This window comes from Thunnus thynnus, chromosome 22 (genome assembly GCF_963924715.1).
Source record: "Thunnus thynnus chromosome 22, fThuThy2.1, whole genome shotgun sequence".
Lineage (NCBI taxonomy): Eukaryota > Metazoa > Chordata > Actinopteri > Scombriformes > Scombridae > Thunnus > Thunnus thynnus.
In genome coordinates, this window is record NC_089538.1 from 16042813 (window position 1) to 16064183 (window position 21371).

Genomic DNA, 21371 nt, shown 5'->3' on the forward strand with positions numbered 1-21371 from the left:
GCTATATTTCCTCTACATGGCACCAGACAAGTGCGGTGACTGGGAGAATCTCAGCCAAACACCCAGTAAGTTTAACCTCCCCATCTCCCTCTTTCTACATTTCTTTGTCTTTTGATCTTAACCTTATGGGTTTTGCAGTAGCTGCTACGGACTCGTGCTGCTCTGCATGTTTTGTCAACTGGACAAAACTCAGTGTTCAGTTGGTGGAGCTATCCATGGTGCTGAACTGCAGGCTGAAACTAGACGGAAAGCGGGTGCTGTTTACTACCCTGCAGGCCGAGTTCATATGTCCATTTCTTTCCAAGCATTCGAGGCAGCCACTGGTTATACTTATAAAGTACTTACCTGATCACAGTGAGCATTTACTCACCTTTTTTTACATGTAGTGCTGCAGTTTTGAGCGATGAATTGAGAACAATTGTTGAAATCTATTACAAAACCTGTAAGATGCTTTGGAAAGTGACCAGCAGTAACACTGATGTATTATGCATGTAGGCAATTAGTGGTTAAGGAGCTAAAACCGCCAATATTGTCCTTCAAACGCAGGAGTTTGGGAGGAACGCAAACTAAGCCTGTTCTCCTACCACCTGATTCAGACCTTAATCTTTCACAGTGTAAGTGGTCATAAAATTAATCTGCAGATTTGTAGCCTGAAGTAAAACATAGTGATAGCCAGTCTACTCTGAGATATGGCACTGAGGTCATAGATTTTATTAAGTTTATAACGACTGTAGAAAAACTCATCCCATTTTACAGGCGTATGGAACAATGTCAAGCCTGTTACTATGTGACAGTAACCCTTACCTTTAGTATACTATGATTGAGGTTTAACTAAAATAACATCGATATGATACCAGTATTTTAGACTTCAGTTGTGTGTAGTGCTTCGTGTCAATATTCAGTAACTATATTTGCAAGTATTTAAGGAATTCAGTGTTTCAGAATGCCTCTAAAATAGGATTTAGACCATCAGATGATGTGAGACGGTGAAGACATTTGAAGAAAGGGGCATTATAAGATATACGGTAAAAGTCAAAAGTTTGGACACACTCTTTCATTCAAGGGAATAGGAAGGTGTGTCCAAACTTTTGACTGGTGCTGCATTTTATATGTTTAAATTGAGAATTTGCTTTTAGAAAGAATAACTAAATAATTAAATGAATTTATGAAATGATCACGGAAAGTAAAAAGTTATTGGAAGTACGGCGATATTATTGGAGGTAACAGTGTGAACCTTGTGTCGCTGTGATACCTTACCTATTTCTTTTTTTTTTTTTTGTCTCTCAGTCTTACACATCCTGACACAAAGTGCTGAAGAATAATTATATTAAAAAAAAAACACTACAAATAACTGCTTTGTCTCTTTTGTACTTGTCGGCTCGGTTATCACCTTCTCTCTCTCTCTCTCTCCTCCTCAGTATGGGGCGGTCGATAGCTCATTTCGACATTACCCAGCCGTCAGGGTCCAGTGGTCCTGTCACTGAGTATTACTTTGACACACAGACACACACACACACACACACACACACACACACACACTATGTATGTATATATAACAGTGGAGACATTGAACTTTTCTAATCTCACTTAGCGATTTGCGACCAGTGTGAGCTACACATGAAATTGATCATGCTGCCAACTGAATGATATATGTGACTGCTGGGCAGCTGGGATTTAACACAACTCAGCTCCTTCTGCTCCAACACAGTTCTGGGAGCGTGCGGATGCTTGTATCTCTGATTGTTTGTGTGTACTCGCGTTGGTGTGCGTTCGCCAGTCTGGCCGCCGATGTGTATATTTCGCTGTAATTGTAATATGTTTTACGACACAAGCAATAAAGAAAACAAAAACGGCATTAATAAAATGAGCTGATTCAACACCACACTCTGGTTTATTACTTTTGAATTGGTGTATAAACTAAATACGGTACTTAAACTAAGTGATGTTGTGTAATATTTTATATAGTTGGTTTCTGCAGTAGCATCTGGAATGACGTCACTGTTTGATAGCCATGAAATGACACCAGCTGTTTGCATTTTCTGCTTTTCTGCTTTTCTACCACTTGCCACTGCAGAATATTTCACTCACTCGACTCGTGTGCAAAATGAATTTTGGCCCATGACAAACGCAGTCATGCATGTGTGTTTGACAAGAAGGACAAAATAAAGTAAAGGAGTAAATAGAATACATCAATTTCTAGTTTGAAAGTTTTTTGTAGGTAGCATGAAATAGGATTTTAATCTTATTAATCTTAAATATAACAACAAGCAACTAAATTAGAGAATCACTTGCATTTCAAAATGTCTCCACTTTTCATTTATACTACAGAATAGAAATAGTTTAAAGGCAGACTCCACCGGTTCTGAAACAGTTGTATGAAGCCTTTTGTGGCTCCAGAGGGAGTTGATGCAAAATCTGATAAATTGTCTCCAATGACTTGAGTCAGTGTTGATCCTTTTTTAAAAAAAACTGTTTATTGAGGATACGGCAGTGCTAAATGCCGTAAATTGAGTACTTAACAAACATCATAAAAATGACTAATATAGTGACTCAGGGAAGAAGATGTGGAGAGAAGAGATTCACGTCTGCAACAGAAGGTGGAGAGAAGGTTCGCTGCTTGATTTAAAATGAGATCTTTTCACCATTAGAGAGCCGGGAGGGAGAGGAATCATCTCAAATTAAAACTATTATTCCGGCATGTAAATGAAGTTCACTCATAATTATTCTCGTCATAACGCGGAGTGAAATGTGCTGGTAGTTAATTGAAGGCTCGCTCAGTGATCACTGACATGTCGCATCCTGCCTTTATGCTGCTTTGAAGAGAAAAAGCAGCAGCAGTTTATGGTTTTGGTTTTAAGAGAGAAGAGGGGAGCTGCTTTTGTACACGCAGGCTCACACACACACACACATACATACAGTTCATATACACACACACACACACATATTCAAATTAAGGAGTGTTGCGGAGGGGTTTAGCTTTCATCTGACGCGAGTTCAATCGAGGTGAAGCCAGACTGCAGCAACAAAGGGATGCCTGAATTAAAAGCAGGCCAGCCGTAAACTGGTGCTGAAAAAAGCACTGCGAGGAGTGAGTCTCTCTCCGCAGAGGGAAGAGGGGCCTTTCTGCTCTGCCTCATCTGTTCTTATCTGCTAAAAGCAAAAAATATGTGCAGCCTGTGAGCCTCAGCTACTACTCTGTCTACAGTATTTACATCTTTGTGTCTCTGTCTGTTCTTTCCTTCACCCTTTTTTTTTCTTCTCATTTTTCAATGTCTGCTCTGGCTTTTTAATTCTCTATCTGTCCTCTCGCTCTATTATTTCTCCTCATGTACTAATCCCTTTACATCTTTCTTGTTCTCTCCTTTTCTCTTTCTCTTTTCCTTTTATAGTGTGGCAGTGAAGACAAATAAGACTGAACTTCCTCTTCCCTCTCCTCTACCTTCTTCCTGACTGCTTGGAGCAATAGAGGGGGGAGCAGCATTCAGATTTCCGGGTCCTTGGTGCAGCACTCCGCCCTGTATCGTCTGCTCTCTCGCTCTCTCCCTCCCTCTCTCTTTCTCTCTCTCTCTCTCTCTCTCTCTCTCTCTCTGCACTGTAACAGCTTGTGCCTGAGTCATTTATGGCGTCCAAAGATTTATACACTCATACCACCCAGAAGTACATAAATTCACTCACTTACTCATGCAAATACACATAAAAACAGATGTTAACATGCTGTTCCACTGTGACATTTGGGATCATGTGAAACTATTGTGTCCTTTATTTTTTTGTCACCATTTTTTCCTCTATAACACATTGTTTTTTTTATGTTTTTATGCAGTTCCTCCCACAGCAAGACTCAAAATCTATAATTTAACTGAGGGAATTTAACACATACAGTAGATTGCTCACATTTACCCCTTTACAATCATATGGTACAAATTGAACTAGGACTGATCTAGACTGATCCAAATCTTCCAGTTTAATGTAGACAGAATATTTGAAATAGCAACTCATTGCATTGCTGCATTATTGATGTTAACTTTGTTTTGTTTTATGACGGTGAAGCTGTGTCTGTTTCTTCAAGGCTTGTCAAGCAGTTTAATGTTAGTTTAAAACTGCTCTGCATTTAATCATTAAATGCTTTGATCTTACAGAAAGTCCTCTCAAGGCTGATCTTAGTACGTCACTGAGGCTCACTGCCTGGCAGGGTTGAACACACACACACACTCAGACATACTCCTACACACAATAGCACACAGTACAAGTTGTTTTATTTACCCACTTATGGGAGAGTGAGACAGAGAAAGGGGCAGGGAGAGGTTAGTGTGTGATTGTGTGTATTTCTATTGTTCAGAATCCAAAAATAACAAATCTCCAGTCACTACTGTAGTTTATTCTGGAGCTTTCAACTTGATCTGACATGCAGAGATTTTAAGGTGTTGAATGGTTTGTTGTGACTCCTTGTGACTCTTGCTGGATGTTTCTTCCGGCCAGCCATGTAAGGGAATCCCACTGGGATGCTTCTGATGATCCCCGTCAGGTCTTCACTATATCATGTGCACAAATGTTCTTATTGAAAGTGATAGTAAAGTGCAAGAATTTAATATTTATGAAAACTATTTGACTGTAGCACAATCACTCATAAACTGAAGTCTTTTTTTTTTCCATAGTCATTCATATTTTATGTTTGTCCATTTAGTTTCAATGTTGTTCCGATACATTTCGGCAGTAACCTGGGTGTATAATGATGCTGACATTTGGGTATAATCACAGCGGCAAATTAAATTGCCATGAAATGTGCTGCTAGAGTTCCCTATCTGCCCTGTCACATCAACCAATCATCCAGGGCCGCTGTTAGATGCACTGGCTTTATTCAGCACAGCTATCAGGAGCAATCCCAGAGTTCAAAGAGGCAGCAACTGATGGCAGGAACCTGCTTCCACGCCGGGTCTTAGTGCCCTCCCATCAGTCACCTCATTCCATCTAATGGATACGTTGGCTGTGGGTTTTGCGGCCTCGTGCCGATCTATCTCTCCCCATGCGGAGCAGATGGGTTTTGGCGAGTGTGTTTGTTTGTAGTTGCGGCGCGAATGAAAATAAGTGTCAGTTTTTATGTGTGCGCACAAGCAGACATGCTTGTGAGTGTGTACACAGGCATGCACATGTGTTTATATGTGTGCATATGTTCTGTGATGAGTCATTAAACTGATGCAGTGTGATTAAATTACCCCACACCAGCGCAGCAATTCAGCCGTCCCCATCTGTTTAACAAGGCAGTCGTCCTCAGAGACACTCTCTCCAGGCCAGATTTACGTTCATGAAAGCACATAGCAAATCTGCTGTGCACCTTTCATTCAATTTGCGCTCACAATCTGATAGAAGTTAGTGGCAGATGTACTAATGTAGCTGGGTGAATCACTTTAAATAGGACTGGTCGGTCCAATCTTAGAATAAAAGTATACTAAAAGTAGACAAAGGGCTGTGTGGTCTACCATCTGTGCAAGGTGCCTGCAGACCTATAGTTGCAAGTCAGGGCAATACCAGCCACACACAGACTTGTACTGAACTTCCTCAAACACAATACTGTAGGTGAAAAGATTTTTTTTATAAAACAACATTTGGCTTCTTCAAAGGAAGATCATCGCGTTCAGTCAGCTTCGGTGTCTTGCTCACGGACTCATTAGCAGAGCAGGAGTTTGCAAAACACAGGGCTTGAACCAGAGGCTCTCTGATTGAATGATGGTCTAAATATTCACCGTGCCACCCTGCTGTAGAAAGGTAAACAGTAGTGGAGAGCTTTTAGGTAGCTGACATTACACCCAGCAGGAAGCATAAATTGGTTTGGATTGATTGGATAATTGGATGATTGAAACTCGTCTGGGAGAAAAACATTTTGAGAGTGATGTGTTAAAACGTTCAGTCTGGTGTGAAACATGGATCCAGATCAGAGAATCCTCCTTGAACATCTGGTCCACCAACACAAATGTATCAGCATGACAAAAAAAAAAGACTAGAATATACAGTAATTAAACACTGTTGGATCAACATGAGCTACTCATCAAGACTTCACACTGGTATAATCCCTTTTACGATACTTTAAGTGATTGTTTAGTTATCTGCATCTTACCTGCAAATGAAGTGGGACTTTATCCGAGCCATCATGAATATTTCAATCATCGCTAATCTAAAAACATGAATCCTTGGGTCGACAGGGCTAACAGGTGCTTTGGCAGCAAGTGTCATCGTCAGGCTCTTGTGGGGTCCATGCAGACCCGCTGGAGGACCAATGGGAGCCACTTGCAGGTTCATTATCAGGCCATTGTGCGCCCATATTAGTACATGAGGAGATATAAAGAATACCAACAGCGGGTTGTTATGGGGAATAAGGAACGATTCTTCTCATGATGTCAGTAGAGGAAAGATGACACTGAAAGCAAGCACATCTGCATGATTAAGTGGCCCATTCAGAGTCAATGAGCCCAAGAGAGAAAACACAAGCATGTGCGGTGGTTTGTTTGGCAGTGGACAGACATATTTTCATGTAGTGTTTATATGTGTGTGTGTTTTGTCTCTTGTGCCTAGGAATATTTATGTTGTATGTTTTTGTGTGTGTGCAACAGAGGGTAACACACGAGTATTTGTGTCAGCTCTGTATAATTTGCACTCGTTGATGTAATTAGGGAAGGAACAACAACATCAGCATCATCATTTAATGGAGCCCGTCCTGCATTGCCAGTGTTCTTGTGTGTGTGTGTGTGTGTGTGTGTGTGTGTGTGTGTGTGTGTGTTCGTGCCGTCTGTTTATGCGTGTCTGTGCATTTTAATGTGCCATACACACCATATGAATGCTTATTGCTCTCTGTGTCTGATATCTGTACATACTTGTGGTGTTTTTGTTCCTCTATGTCTATAAAAGACGGTTTTAGTTTTAGACATTTAGAGGACAGGATACATGAATATCGTGTGTTTGTGTGTGTGTGTGTGTGTGTGTGTGTACGTGTGCATTTGACTCTCAGTCTGACTCCCACAGTGTCCATTAATGAACTGGTTTTCCGTTCCTCATGACACAGTAAGGGTGATAATGACTTTGACCACACACAGAGCAGGTGTGGTGTGTGTTGCATTATGAGTTGTGTGTTAGACAGACAGCCTGCATGTGTCATCCTGCACGTCTGCACTTTACGTGTATTTACTGTGAAAGACCGTTCATGTACAGCTAGGACTGGACGATATAGCTGAAAAATTTATCACAATAAAATGTTTCATCAATAATTATTGTTGATCATTTTGAATTACATATTTTAAATAAACTTTTTATTATTTATTTACTTATGTTATCAACAATTTCCTCATCGTCTGCACTCATTTTCTCACTCCGCGCTGTTTCTGTTGTGTCACATGTCGACAGTGCAACCGAACAACACGCCTGTTAAATGATTGATGAACACTGTTTGTGTGTCACTTGTAGCACGATCCATTATCAAGTGATATGATAGGCTGTTTATGAGCCAGGCGGGAGCATGCTTGGGATTTGTTCATGCAACCGAACTTTGCATATTGATTATACACTTTCATGGTGGTTTCCATTAAGCATTTAAGTGAAACTATCAAACATTTTATCGAACAGTTTTCTTATTGCCACTGATGAAGTGTCTATTGCCAGTGCTTATCGCTATGGTTTTATCGCCAAGGCCCACATACATCACATGTGCAGTGTACTTGCCTTATTTGACAGGCAGCTCCTTTCTATGGGAACACAGGTTGGTTTTTTTTTGGCCAATAATTCACACATACAGAAGGTTCAGAGGTTTTTATGTTAATGTAATGTCTGTTTGTTTTCCACTTTTTGTGTGTGTGTGTAATTATAGGTCCATTGTTGTGTTTCACTTGTGTGTGACATCTGTGTGTACACTGGTGTGTGTGTGTGTGTGTGTGTGTGTGTGTGTGTGTGTGTGTGTGTGTACATGGAGGCTTTTATTTTATGTATATTGACCAGTGCTGGGCTGAGTGATTGTGTCTATATATAGTCTTGCGTGTGGGTTTTAAACTGTACAGTCAGCAGTGAGCAAAGCAAGCTGACCCAGACATATTTTACAATTTCTCATTCATCCTGTCTCAAGCTGTGATGACGCATGTACTGTAGAGCCTCTGCATCTCTGCTCTTCAGTTCTTTGATTCTGTCTCTGTTTATCTTCTTCTATCTCTTGATCTCTGTCCCTCTTTTCCTGCCAGGGAGCATTTCTACATTAGTTAACCTCAAGTTTTGGAACTATGACCATGTTTAACATAGATATCCAACATTATAACAGTATATAAATAACAGAAAACCAGAAAAAGCATGAGTCATTTCTACCACTAGGGGTCTCTCAATCAAAACAATAACAAAAGATGGAGTTTGATGATGTTGTGAATTAGCGTGGGATCATGGGAGTTGTTGTCTTTATTGTTAAACAACCAGCTTCTCCATGTTAGGATTGCTACAGTGTTCATCGTTCAGGATGTTTCTACTGGGAGCCAAATTATCTGCAGACGTCTCCTCCTCTCCAGAACAAACAAATCCAGTGATTAAAACAGCTAAAAAACACTGAATAAAGCTGTTTCTCGTAAAAAATCAGTGTTTCTCTGACACTGTTTGGCAGACACAGGACGTCCGGTAGGAGCTGCAAGCCGACCTGCAGCTAATGTGTGCTCAGCTCGTCAACTTAAGGTACAGACGTTCAGCAGGTTTCTAATGTTTAGTTCTAATCTCCTAAAACAAATGTACATGGGGATTAAAAACGCTGAATAAAGCAGTTTCACATAAAAAAAAAAACTTTATTTCTCCGACGTTGTTCAGTGGAAAGAGGACATCCGGTTGGGGCTGCTAGCCGAGGTACTGCTAACGTTTGCTCAGCTTGTTTCTCTGATGACTTAAGATCCAGACGTCCGAAGACTAAAATCCTTCATCCGGTTAAAAGATACAGTTAAACTTTTTAGATCTTGGTCATTTTATCATAAAAATGTGGCTTAAAACTGAATAAAAGTCAATTTATAATTTTTTGAGTTTCTGGCGGGTAAACACAATGCCGATGTATTATCTTGTATGCATATACCCTTTTGAAGACACCATTGTGGCGGACAACCGATGCGTGCATCTTGTGCACGTATACTCACTGGTAGAGGATATGACGCCATTGACAGGCGACCAAATGAAACAGACCTTTGATTAAAATTCCAGATTTCACTGGGTTTGAAAATTGTTGGAAACATTTGGGACAATGTAAGTACACAACTCAACAAAATATATAACATTGGTCTAGTTGTTTTTAGACATTTTAATGCGGAATAGTCACATATTATAGCTTTAAGTTAACTATTTAGTTGGGGGGTGGGGTTTTGCACATATTTTTGTTACACATGTAGCAAGGTTCCCCTTTCCGTATTTGGCAAGAAAATAGTATATGTGCAAGTCAGGTAACTAAGGAAGCAACAGCTGCAAGGGAGTTATATCTGTTAAAGTATATGATTCAGCATGACTCTAGGACATCTGCACCCACTTATCTTAAAATACAACTGGTTTGAACCGCACACACTGGATGTTTACCCCCACGTTATAAAGGTGTCACTCACCCCTTTGTTGTCATCACTTCCATGCACATGCATTTGAGTGTGCACTTAATGATCCTTTTGCAAAAGACTACAACAAAACTCTGTCTGAGACCAAAGAGAAGTCTATTATTGAGGGTTTTTCCCTCACAGCCTCCTACCACCTTCTTAGCCACTCTGGTCAGGCTTCCTCCCCACAGTGTGTATAAACTGAAAAAAAAAAGAGGTCTCGCATGCTGACAATCTGTCAGTGAGCTCTGTATACTGTACGTGTGTTTCAACCCCAGTACTGATTTATGCTGTCGTCACTGCAACACCGTGCATGATGGAAAAGCTGAGCGTTCACATCTGACACGTCGAATCACCTGTCACATCACAGGGCAACACTTGTTATTACTTGCAGCTTTGCTCATTCACTCTGCCCCAAATACACACTGCAGGTCACGTATGTACAGCTGTAGCAGCGACCATAACTGAACCTGTGTGTGTGTGTACGTGTGCTTGTGATTGGTGCCTGGTCCCAAATGTTTTCTCTCCACTGTCCACACCCTGCCACTGCAGTCCTCTCTATCTCCCCTATCTCCCTCTCTCTCTCTCTCTCTCACTACTTCCCTCCCTCTCTCCCTCACTGTCTCTCTCTCTCTAGTGAATAATGAATGAGTGGTGGGAGCAGAGAGCTTATTTTCCCTCTCTGGATGACATACAATCATGTAGACTCACTGTAGGGTCAAATCAACCACATACAAGTTTAGATTCTGACCATGATGGGAAACACTGTTATATTTTGTTTATGTGTGTGTTTTTGTCCTTTTCTTTGCTTGTCTCATACGTGTATACGTGTGCGTGTTTCTGTGTACCTAACAACCTCCTCATACACACACCTGCACCTTGAGTTGTTTGTGTGTGTTTGAAAGGGTGGATACAGTGGGATTAACAGGGATTAAGATGGATCTGGTGAGTCTGAACCAGGCCTTCATTCCATCAAACACCGTGTATGTGCTGGTGTGCCTTATCACTTTCCCTGTTTTTTGGGGTTTTTTTTCCCTTCCTTAGGCAGAAAGGAAACTGCATACTGTGCGTGTAATTTTGCATGTGTCTATATCAGCAATGTCTTAGATTACTCTGTAGGTCGATGCAGTGTGGGCCAAGTGCCCAGTGAGCATCAGGCTTGTTCCTATTTAAAGACGTGTGTGTCTGAAAACTTGAAAGATCTGTGGTGTTGGCTGGAGTCACAGGATGGCTCTCTGTTTGTCTAATCCCGGCCAAGCAGAGCCAGCCAGCGCCATATATACTTACACAGGCATTGAGAATATCCATATTTATTGCAATAGATGGTAGTAATCTCAGGAAGCCATTCTGAGTTGAAAAGCAACAGTATGCAGCTTTTTTAAAGTAATGTAAACACTGTTTTGTCATTTTGCGAGGAAATATTGTGGTAAAGTATAAAAAAATTGAAAATTCGATTGGGCCGACATTGAAAACTTGCAGCTGCAGGAGCCCATACATTTTAAGTTTCTTCGTCCAACTTCATCTATTTGCAAATTTATCAATTTCCATAGGGACATTGGTTTGTCGCAGCCGCAAAAATCAGAGGATACTCTTAAAATTCGCAACATACAAGCGTGAAAACAAGCACAGCATAAGCTTAAAAATTTTATGATTTTATGAAAACATTTGCAGCCAAACAATTTCTCACAGATGTCAGATGCTGCGGTCTTGATTGCTAAGCATGAATGACTGAATATGACTTATGTGCTGTAAATATGTAGCTACAGACATGAAGAACAAAAATATACACATGTTAAGGTCACCTCCACTCATCTCCTCCTCTATCCCTTCATTACAGCCTCAAAGGAGCATGCTGGGAGTGGCTGCGGATATATCCAGCTGACCTCTCTCACTTTTGTAGAGCTAGATCCGTTTATTTGGGGTTTTTATACAGTAGGGAATAATTTATCTGCTGAAAAGGGGAAGACCCACTTCTACAGAGTAATGAGACACTGTTAAAGTACTTCTATGTATAACTACACGCTGTACGGGCCGATAGTTACTCCAGCTGGCTTACAATATGCATTCTCCCTAATTTAGAACTTCCAGGCCCTGCCAAGACAGCCCCTTCACATCACCAAGAAGCAGTACGTCCGAGGTAAGGTGCACACACTCATTAACACGCACAGAAACACCCCTCCCACACTTTGTAGAGAATGAGACAGTGATAAATGTGTGTGTGTGGGGGGGGGTGAGGGAGACGTCTCTCAGGACATACAAAAGCGGATGAGCTGGGAGCCAGTAAAGAGGGTTTATGAGGATGATAAAAGTCTGCTGCAGAGCAAAGGGCTGGTCACTGAATTGCACAATTAGCCGTGTAACGTCAATTTAAATTAACATAATGAAATTGTTTAGAACTTTTTCCATTCGGCTTATTCAGTCAAACTTAAATATGTGACATAAAAAATTGAATATTTTCCTCTTTTACCAATTTTGTCTTGCCATCTAAAAAATTTTAAGATGTGAAGAAGGCACTGAAGGCTGGATTAAAATAGATTTAATTGTGTTTTAAAACCTTCTCCTGGTTTATCAGTTTGATAAGGACCAAAAAAAGGTAAATAAAGTTTTTCTTGGTCTCCATGCATGCATTAACAACAGTGAATAAACAACAGCAAATGGGAAGTACCAAGGGAGACCAACGACTCGTGTAATGTGCATATCCTACACAGAGTCATTTGAAACATCGAAGAAAATGAAACATGTGCAAAATCCACTACAAACCCCATATTAGACTTGCAACGTAGCATCTTTGTTTATTTTCATGAGAATACAAGCATCAACTTGGCAATCTGAGATCTGATTATTATCTCATCGCTCCTCCTCTGTTTCTCACACTCCATCAATAAACAAAAGACCGCCGCTCCTTCCTGCGTTGCAAGAAGTTTCAATTACCTTGTCTTACCCTTGTTGCACATAATCATTATTTGAGGAAAAACTGCCACACAAACACTTTGGGAAAAACATCCTGACCCTTCATTTTTTGAGACAGTAGCTCGAGGCTTCCACAGCAATTATATTATAACACAATTACAATGCATGACTGCATGAATTTTGCTAAAATAACTTGGTCTGTACAATTATAGTGATTTGAAATTAAATTCTAAATGACATTATTTCCTAAAGCTTACATTGATTTACTCTGACACATTGCCTATTTCACTTACATTACATTCTTTCTTGAAGGAAGATTTATTGTCAAATTTCTAGATAGATCCCTGCAGTTTACTTTAGATTTTCTCAATATAAATTCCATGTACTAGAAGCAAACATGGATGTTCAGGGCACGCACTGTATGTAAATGAGAGGAGCCAAATTATTTTAGTTGAACCAAGTTAAATCTCTGACTGAACTGCCATCTTTCCCTCAGTAGATGTCCCAGTCACCCATCCACCCAAAGTTTCATCCATCAAACTGATGTCATGGGCGTCTGACTGTCATCGCACATACACTACTTGATCAATGATCAGCTCCTAAGTACAGTCATTGTTCATGGTTTTGTGAGGTCATCTCACCTCTGGAGGGCTTTGATTTATATTTATTATATTTACCTTCTCCGGGGGTGCCGGATCAGTGTGAACCATGTGTCCGACACGCAGGACAAATACTAAATTCCTCCATTTGTGGATGAATAAAACATCAAAACAGTGACCATCCATTTGTTGGCATGGCCAGGCCATATTGACTAGCTGTCAGTCAAAGCTAGTGGTGCCACACTCAGCTCTATTTCTGTCTCTTGCTCTCTCCCTCTTTCTTTCTCTCTCTCTCTCTCTGTGTTTGAGTGATTCAGCGCTGCTAACATCAGCACCTCTGCTCCTCATTCACTCAGATGCCCAAAGCACCTTGTCATCAAATCCTCTTCTCTCTCTCTCTCTCTCTCTCTCTCCCTGCTACATCACCTCATATCATCCCTTCTTTCCCTCCATCAGCATCCCTCCTTCTGTCACTTTGTCATCCAGTCAGTTATCTTCTTGTGTCTTGAGGTGAGAGGTGACAGTGCTCCAGTTTACTCACAGTGTGTGTGTGTGTGTGTGTGTGAGAGAGAGCGAGGCCACATTGTCAGTGTCAGCATGTATGTGTTTGTGTGTGTATGCACTGTGTTATATTCATCATGCTGATGTAGGATGTGATGGCTCATTGTTATGGACCACCTCATATCTCCTGTACTAAGGTCAGCACTTCAGCCAAGTCCTCATAGCCTCATAGCAGAGTGCAGTGATCCTGACTGACTGATACTGATTGGATTCGGATTTGCCTCTGAATGGGGTGTCGTGGCTTCATAATTTAAATCCTCATTAAGTCTGATGTCAGTGTTAGCTCTCTTTTATTGCTCCTCCAGGTCCCCAGCTGCTCACTGTCTGTGTTTGTCTGAGTCGCTCTGTGTCATTCTGTCTGTCAAACACACACACACACAGAATATTACAGCTAAACCAGGTTGTTTTGAAATGTGCTGTAACACTGTCAAAAGTAACCTACTCGGTGAAATGTTTGTTTAATTTGAATTCTGGCAGCATTTCTCACAACATAATTGAGACGTAACAGGGCACAACGCAGTGTTTATCCATGTATGTAACACATGGCTCTATTCAATATCATACATTTGGATTTAGTTAGTAGTTTAGTTTAGTTTAGTTTAGTTTAGTTTAGTTTAGTTTAGTTTAGTTTGTTTAACACAGGCCATGCATCACACAACCGTTGAGTTAGCTATATAGCTAACTTACATCTGTGGTCCCTGGGCAGGAAAATATAAAAAAAACAACACAGTACGATACAAACAATTAAAAACAATCCAATTACCAAATTTACAAAAAAAAAATTAAGACTGAGTAATAATTTTCTGTTAATTTAGAAGTTTTACGTTATTTAAAAGTTACTCTGCTGTTTTTTGTTTCACTTCTGTTCAATGTGTTAAATTTTATTTAATTTCATAATTGTAAGAAATATATATTTTAATAGTTTACTAGGTTGCCTAAAACTGAATGAGAAAACAAAATACCATTTATATAATATCACTATAATAATTGTAAATGTCGATTAGACCTGAAACAGCATGTTTTCAGCATTGGATTGTGGCTTTTTCTTGATTGAATTCTTGATTTATTCTTTTTTTAGAATACACAGTGAAAACACTAAAAACAGGCTTTAGTTTTCTTTTACCGGAAAAAAATATTCTGAAATTGAAACTTCCAGACATGTTAGATGTCAATGCAGCATAGTTCGTACATCTGAAGTAACATGCACTTTGCGGTGAGCTATGATGTGTTGAGGTGTTCCTCAGGGTTCTGTGTTCGGTCCTCACAGGAAAGGACGAAGAGGTGGTGACTGTTCATCCTCGGGCCATGTTCATTCCTCAGGAAGGCTGGACCTTTCTCTCTGCAGGTAGGGAAATGTGATGTCAAAGCATAATGTTTTTGGTTTGTCATTCAGCACTGTCCCTCTTTTCAATGTCACCTTATTGAATACAAAGAAATAAGCACAGATGCCATAAAAATATTAATCTTTTAAAGCCGTCAGGTATGTTTTTTTTCCAGTAGGTATCACTTATTTTGTGTATTTCTCCTCTAGAGGAAATTGGTTCATATTGGTTGCCAACATGTCATATAGAGAAGGTTTATTTTGTATTTTGTAATGTTTTAATTACTTAAAAATGTGTTTAACTTTTAAAAAGATTAACAAATGATTGCCTTTGAAACAAAGGCAGATGTCAATTCTACTCACATAACACACATTAATAAACTTGTAAAGATAAACAAATCACTGTCAAGCTTTGACACAATTTTTTTTTTCTTGATCCTGCAGCAGTTAGCTGCTCAGGCATGTCATTGCAGTCACTTTTGACCCAGCCACTAACTAAACCTAAGGCAGAAAAAAAAAGCTCTGCAGTTACAGTGACTTTAATTCTACTTTTATGGTTTAGCCTTTGGACAGTGTTTGACCACTGCATAATCAAATGGGACATAATCAGACTGGGGTTTGTTTTTTTTGTTTTCTGCATGTGCAGTCTGATATCAGCATAAATATTTTGTCTCCACTGGATTTGTCTGGTCAAGTTTGTAACTGTTAACTTAAAAAACCTCTTAAGCTGACGAGACCTCAGCTGGCATCATAAGGTCACTTGGGGGTGTAACGCTGGTCCATGCTGTGTAGGCAGAGGGGAGAGCTGGGACACTGTCAGCCTGGCAGAGCTTTGTGGGGAACGCAGGGTGTCTGCTGGCCCTGACAGTGTGTCGCACACTTACATAACCAGACAGATAAACCAGGGTTAGCAAGAGGACAGCAGCAGGATAAGAGCGAGGATCCCACATATACACACAACACGGCGGGGATTCACAAACACACACACACACGCCAGCAGGCCAACACATGCCCACACAACCACGCATACACACATATGCACTCAGAGGCCAGGCTGCCATGGAAACAATCCCTCGTAGGGAGCCCTCGCTCAGTCACCCCCTTTATGTCCTCCGATGTCCTTCACAAACTGGAACAACTGCTCTGTCTGTGTGTGGTGTGTGTTTGAACAACTATCACTTTCCAGTGTCACTAGAAAAAGTTCTACTAAGAGACCCGTCTAAAGGTGTTACGTATCTGAATATTACTTTTCTGACTGCAAAAGCAGCGTGTGTGTTTATGTCATGTGTGTGTGTTGTGTTTATTTATTGATCCCACCCTCAGCAGAATCCAAGAATCCATGGCTCAGTAAAAAAAACAAAAACAAAACAAAACAAAACATGGCTATCAAATCTGTTTTACCAAAGATAAAAGAAATTATTTTTTATGGTACATTTTGTTTTTTAAAAAATTTTGGAAACAACATCGTCTCCGTCCCTGAGCAACCTGTGTGTGACTTCTGTTGGGAGATGCCTGCTGGAGCAGAGAGAGAAAAGAGAGGCTAGCCAAAATGAGAACAATGGCAGGCCTAATTCCCTCATCAAACCCTGTTAGTCCTCTTAAAAACATGAATTTAAATTAGTTTTAGTTTCAGTTTTCAATTTATTTTCTTTTAAAACCCTGTTTCATAGTAGAAAAAGACAAGTTGGGAAAATTCACTAGCTGTGTGCAGCAGAGGGGAAGAGCAACACATGTCTGATGTAAATAAAAAAGTTTTTTACTGCAAAACAATAAATGTTTTCACTGGACATAAGAGCTACTTGACAAATGTCACCTAGCATTTTAAAAATGCATATGATTTGGCCATCTGACAGGAGGCGATGGTAGCTGGAACAAGAGTTGCATAACATGATTTGTTATCATGACAGCTGTCATTTTGGAGAATTAAGCATCTTTTTTTTTTCTTCCTTTCATTTTAATGAGGCACACATGAGCTAACATGTTTCAGGCTTTCATCAGAACAAGGAACTCATATAAATAAACATACAAGTGCGTATATGTTCACCTTGAGTCACTTTTTAAGTAAAAAAATACTAAAGTTCTCTGGCTCCAGCTTCTTAACTGTGAATATTTTCTGGTTTCTTTAGTCCTCTTTGATAGTTAACTCAAAATCTTTGGGTTGTAGACTTTTCTGTCAGGATAAAACACAACATTTGAGGTTGCATCTTGGGCTTTGGGAAGCATTGACATTGTTTAGACCAAACGACTAATCGATTAATCGAAAAAATAATCGTCAGAACAATCAATAATGAAAATAATTGTTAGTTGCAGCCCTAACGAAACTGTAAAAGGTCACATATCAAAAGGGAAACCTGACTCATCTAAGATTATTTTTCTTACTGTTTAGTTCTCACATATTCATTCGTAGATGTTGGAAAATTTTATAAGGGATTAATTTCCTGCTTCAGTTGGAGTTTCTGTCTAGACCTTCCTCTAGTCCTTTTGGGTCCCCCCCCCCCCCCCCCCATTTCTCCCAGTAGATTCTAACTTTCACAATGTTGTCCAACCTTTACGCTTTAACCTGTATGCTGGTCGATTAATTCCTCCTAGAAGCCTCTCAAAACCACCACAACCCACAAGAGACATTTCATATTCTCACTGTGCGGATTTGAGTTGAGCTCTTAAGCTTTTATCCATAACCTTCTCACTCCATATTGTACTGTGAAGCATCACTGAGGGCTTGTTCAGGGTGCTGTTGGAGGTGGTATTAAATAGGTATGAGGAATAGCTTAGTCACCTAAGTGTCCTCACATGCTGTCTAAGGAGCTGCAGGATTGTTTTTTATATCTACTGTCTCAAGTATTACATGTCCCTGTATTGCACATTCACGCTGTCTACAAAAGTGAGAGAAACATAAAATTCAGAGAGAAGTCTGTTCTTTCAGATTGAATCCCTAAATGTCTTTCCTGTGCAGACGGAAAAAAGTGCATTTATATAGCACCTTAGGAGCTAAAGATAAGCTTATTTTTTTTAAAACTGATCAATTAGTATTATTTTAATTAGTTTACTGCTCATTTTGTTCATAAAAATAATGACAAATACCCATCATAAGTGCCAAAAGTGATAAACCTAACATTGCAAACAAGGTGTTCCAAACTACAACATTGGTAAATTATTCAAATTGTCACATATTAATTTTCTGTCTATCACAAAATTGCTTTAGCACTAAACATACATTGTTTCAGGTTACACTTTACTTAAAGTCCCCCTATTTAGCATTTATAAGCAGTATATAAACATTTAAGAAATGGTTTATAACACAATATAATGTAGTTAAAATGACATTAAAAGCATTAAATTACATTTTTAAGTGTTAATGTACAGTGTCTGTCTGCTTCTCCTATGTGGACATATTTCATTTCTATATATTTTCATTCATTATCTGTTTAAACACCAACATCCAGTTATGCGCGATGGAGCAGTTACAGTTATTGACAAATACATTAATCCACACTTATATCTGCTTACAGCTACATTCTAGTCCGTAGAGCCGCAACTAATGAATATTTTCACTATCGATTAACCCGTTAATTATTCTCTCGATTAGTCATTCGATCTATAAAACGTCAGAAAATGGTGAAAAAATGTCAATCACCATTTCCTAAAGGTCCACAACCCAAAGATATTCAGTTTACTATCCATCCATCCGTTTTTCTTTACTGCTTATCCTCTAGAGGGTCACAGAGGAGCTGGAGCCGATCTCAGCTGACATTGGGTGGAGAGGCGGGGTACAACCTGGACAGGTCGACTATCAATCACAGGTCTAAGATATAGTATAGAGACAGACTACCGTTCACACTCACATTCACACCTACTGGCGATTTAGAGTCACCAGTTAACCTTACCTGCATGTTTTTGGTCTGACTAAACCAGAAAATATTCACATCGAAGAAGCTGGAAGTAAAGAATTTGGGCATTTTTTCTTAAAAAAAACAATTAACTGATAATCAAAATAGTTGGCAATTAATTTTCTGTCGACTAATCAGCTAATCTGTATATATACTGCTTATAAATGCTAAATAGAGAGACTCAAAGTAAAGAGTGGAAATCTCCAAAACCAGTGAGGTGAATATTCAGTTCCAGCTCCCCCGCAACCCTCTAGAGGATAAGCAGTAAAGAAAATGGATGGATGGATACTAATTAATCCATCCAAGTCCAGCATCTAAACCCATAAATTCTCAGCTGTATGGTTTCAGTTTAAGGTCATAAAAGGCACTGGACCGATCCAGTGTAATCTATACCCTATGTTAGGATGGAGTTATTCCTGTGTGGATCAATACAAGGATTCTTGATCGTGGTGTTTTTATCAAGGCCTGCTGTCACCAGAGCGTGTACACACACATAACTCCTATGAATTCACATGTGTTGTCTATTATTTCTCTGTTTCATACACATATTTTCTTTTTTTTACATCAACCCAATAATCTCTCATGCTTTCTGTTGCTGTCACACACACACACGCTTCTCTCTCTCACACACACACACACACACAGATCCTGGTCAGCAATATGTTTCTGAGGCTGCCGGCCACGCTTGGAGGAAATGTGATCTGACTCATAAAACATTGATGGGAGGATATCTTTAGAAACTCCCCTCCTCACCTCATCACAACCAAAACCGGTCGTCTCCTCTCCTCCATCTCTCTCCTCACCATCATCACCCCTTCCATCGCTCTTTTTCCTCCTCTTATCCATCCCACCAGAGTCTTGTTTTCCTGTCCTTTTTCATCTTTTTTTTTTCCTCTGCAGTCTACGTCTGACCCGGGTTAAACGGTGGATGGTGTTCGGTTTAACCTACATTGTGAACTGAGCAGCTTAGGGATTTTCTTTCTCACTCTTTACCCTTTCCAGCAGAACCTGTCAGATTTGCCTCAGCGATGATAAAATAACCATTTCTAATACATCACTGTCAATCTTCCCACATTATCAGAAACCTATTACAGCTGCTTGCTTCGTCCTGACTGAGGGGAAAATCTCTCAATCCCCCCTCCCCGTCCATTTTGAGTCGTTTTTCCCCGCATTTTGGTCGAGTTTAATTTGATTTCGAAGCAGCCGAGCAGAAGAAGAGATGTGTCTGGCTGGAATGGCAGTAATGGAATGTACTGTTGGTGTGGGTGTAAGTGTGTGTTTGTGTTTCCATGTGTGTGCGTGTGTGTATGTGTTTGTGTTTTGAGATCTACCGAGCCGACAAGAGAGCTGTAGACCTGTTAGTACAGAACACCCTAAAACACTGTCACCTGCCTCAAAAGAGATGCGTGTCTTCTCTTTCTGTGTGTTTGTCCGTATATCTCTTCCCAGTTGTCTGTCTCTAAATGTGTGTGTGTGTGTATCATGTTGTGCAGTTACGTGAGACAGAGTTTATTTCTGCCTATTTTGCGCCTGTGTGTTTTTTTTTGTTTGTCTGTCAGTGTGTCCCATTTACAGCCTCTGGTGATCTCTCTGCTTATGTAACTGCCTCGGGCAATTTTCTAAAAACAATTTGCTCTCAGAGGCCTTTTTAGTTGGGGGTGTTTTTGTTTTTGTTCTGTAACTTTACTGTCCTGAAACTGTGTCTGTCCTGTCATTACCCACTACAAAGGTCCAACACTTCTACTGTGACCGAGTGCCTGAACACAGGCTAATTTAACTCTTGAACAAAAGATGCATCCATTATGGCTTTGAAAACATTACACAAAAATGAAAACGTTTGATGATACTAACAAGAAAATAAATATATTGACCTTTTTATATCCTGTTGAGCTCTGAATAAAAGATGAATAATTTATTTAGAAACAATCTCCCCTAATGTGCTCGAGCTCTCATGGATTGCACTTTATTTTTAATTTTAAAAAATCTATTCTTTTCCCAGGGAAAATGGTTCTGGCAAGAATGAACACGCACACGAGATACGCACAAATATACATGTAATATCAAATATATTCCCACATAATTTAATTTCATGTTTTGACCCATGAACAAAAACCTTTGCACAAAAACAGTCAGCAACATTTACACAATCCTTTGGTCAATTAGAAAAGTTACATGAAGGTTTAATTACAACATTTATATGTTTCCAAGCAGCATGACTTTTCTTTAATTACCCAGCTTAGATGGATTTATGTGATAGTAGGGGTTTTCAGGGTTGGGACATGAGCACCGCAACCCCCCTGATTGCCATGTATTTCTACATTTTCTATATTTTTGGATAATATTGAGTTCAAAATGTACCTCTTTATTCACCAGCATTCACAAACCATAGTATTAAGCAATGACTTTAGACTTTTATTGCCTGTTAAAAAACACACTTTTCACAACTCGACCCATTACTGAAAACCAGTTACAGTGGGTGGAACTGGCAAGAACAGAGCAGCTTTCACATTTCAAAAAC

General features: G+C 39.7%; 1 protein-coding gene across 1 annotated transcript in view; it reads left to right on the top strand.

Moving 5' to 3' along the window:
- The first annotated feature begins 29 nt into the window (after positions 1 to 29).
- LOC137174684 (DNA polymerase nu-like) overlaps positions 30 to 21371 on the top strand; it is a 71034-nt gene continuing 49692 nt past the window's right edge. The window contains exons 1-3 of the mRNA XM_067580125.1: positions 30 to 65; positions 11655 to 11712; positions 14913 to 14990. Of these exons, the coding sequence (XP_067436226.1) occupies positions 14951 to 14990 (40 nt within the window). The 5' untranslated portion in view covers positions 30 to 65; positions 11655 to 11712; positions 14913 to 14950. The remainder of the gene's footprint in view (positions 66 to 11654; positions 11713 to 14912; positions 14991 to 21371) is intronic.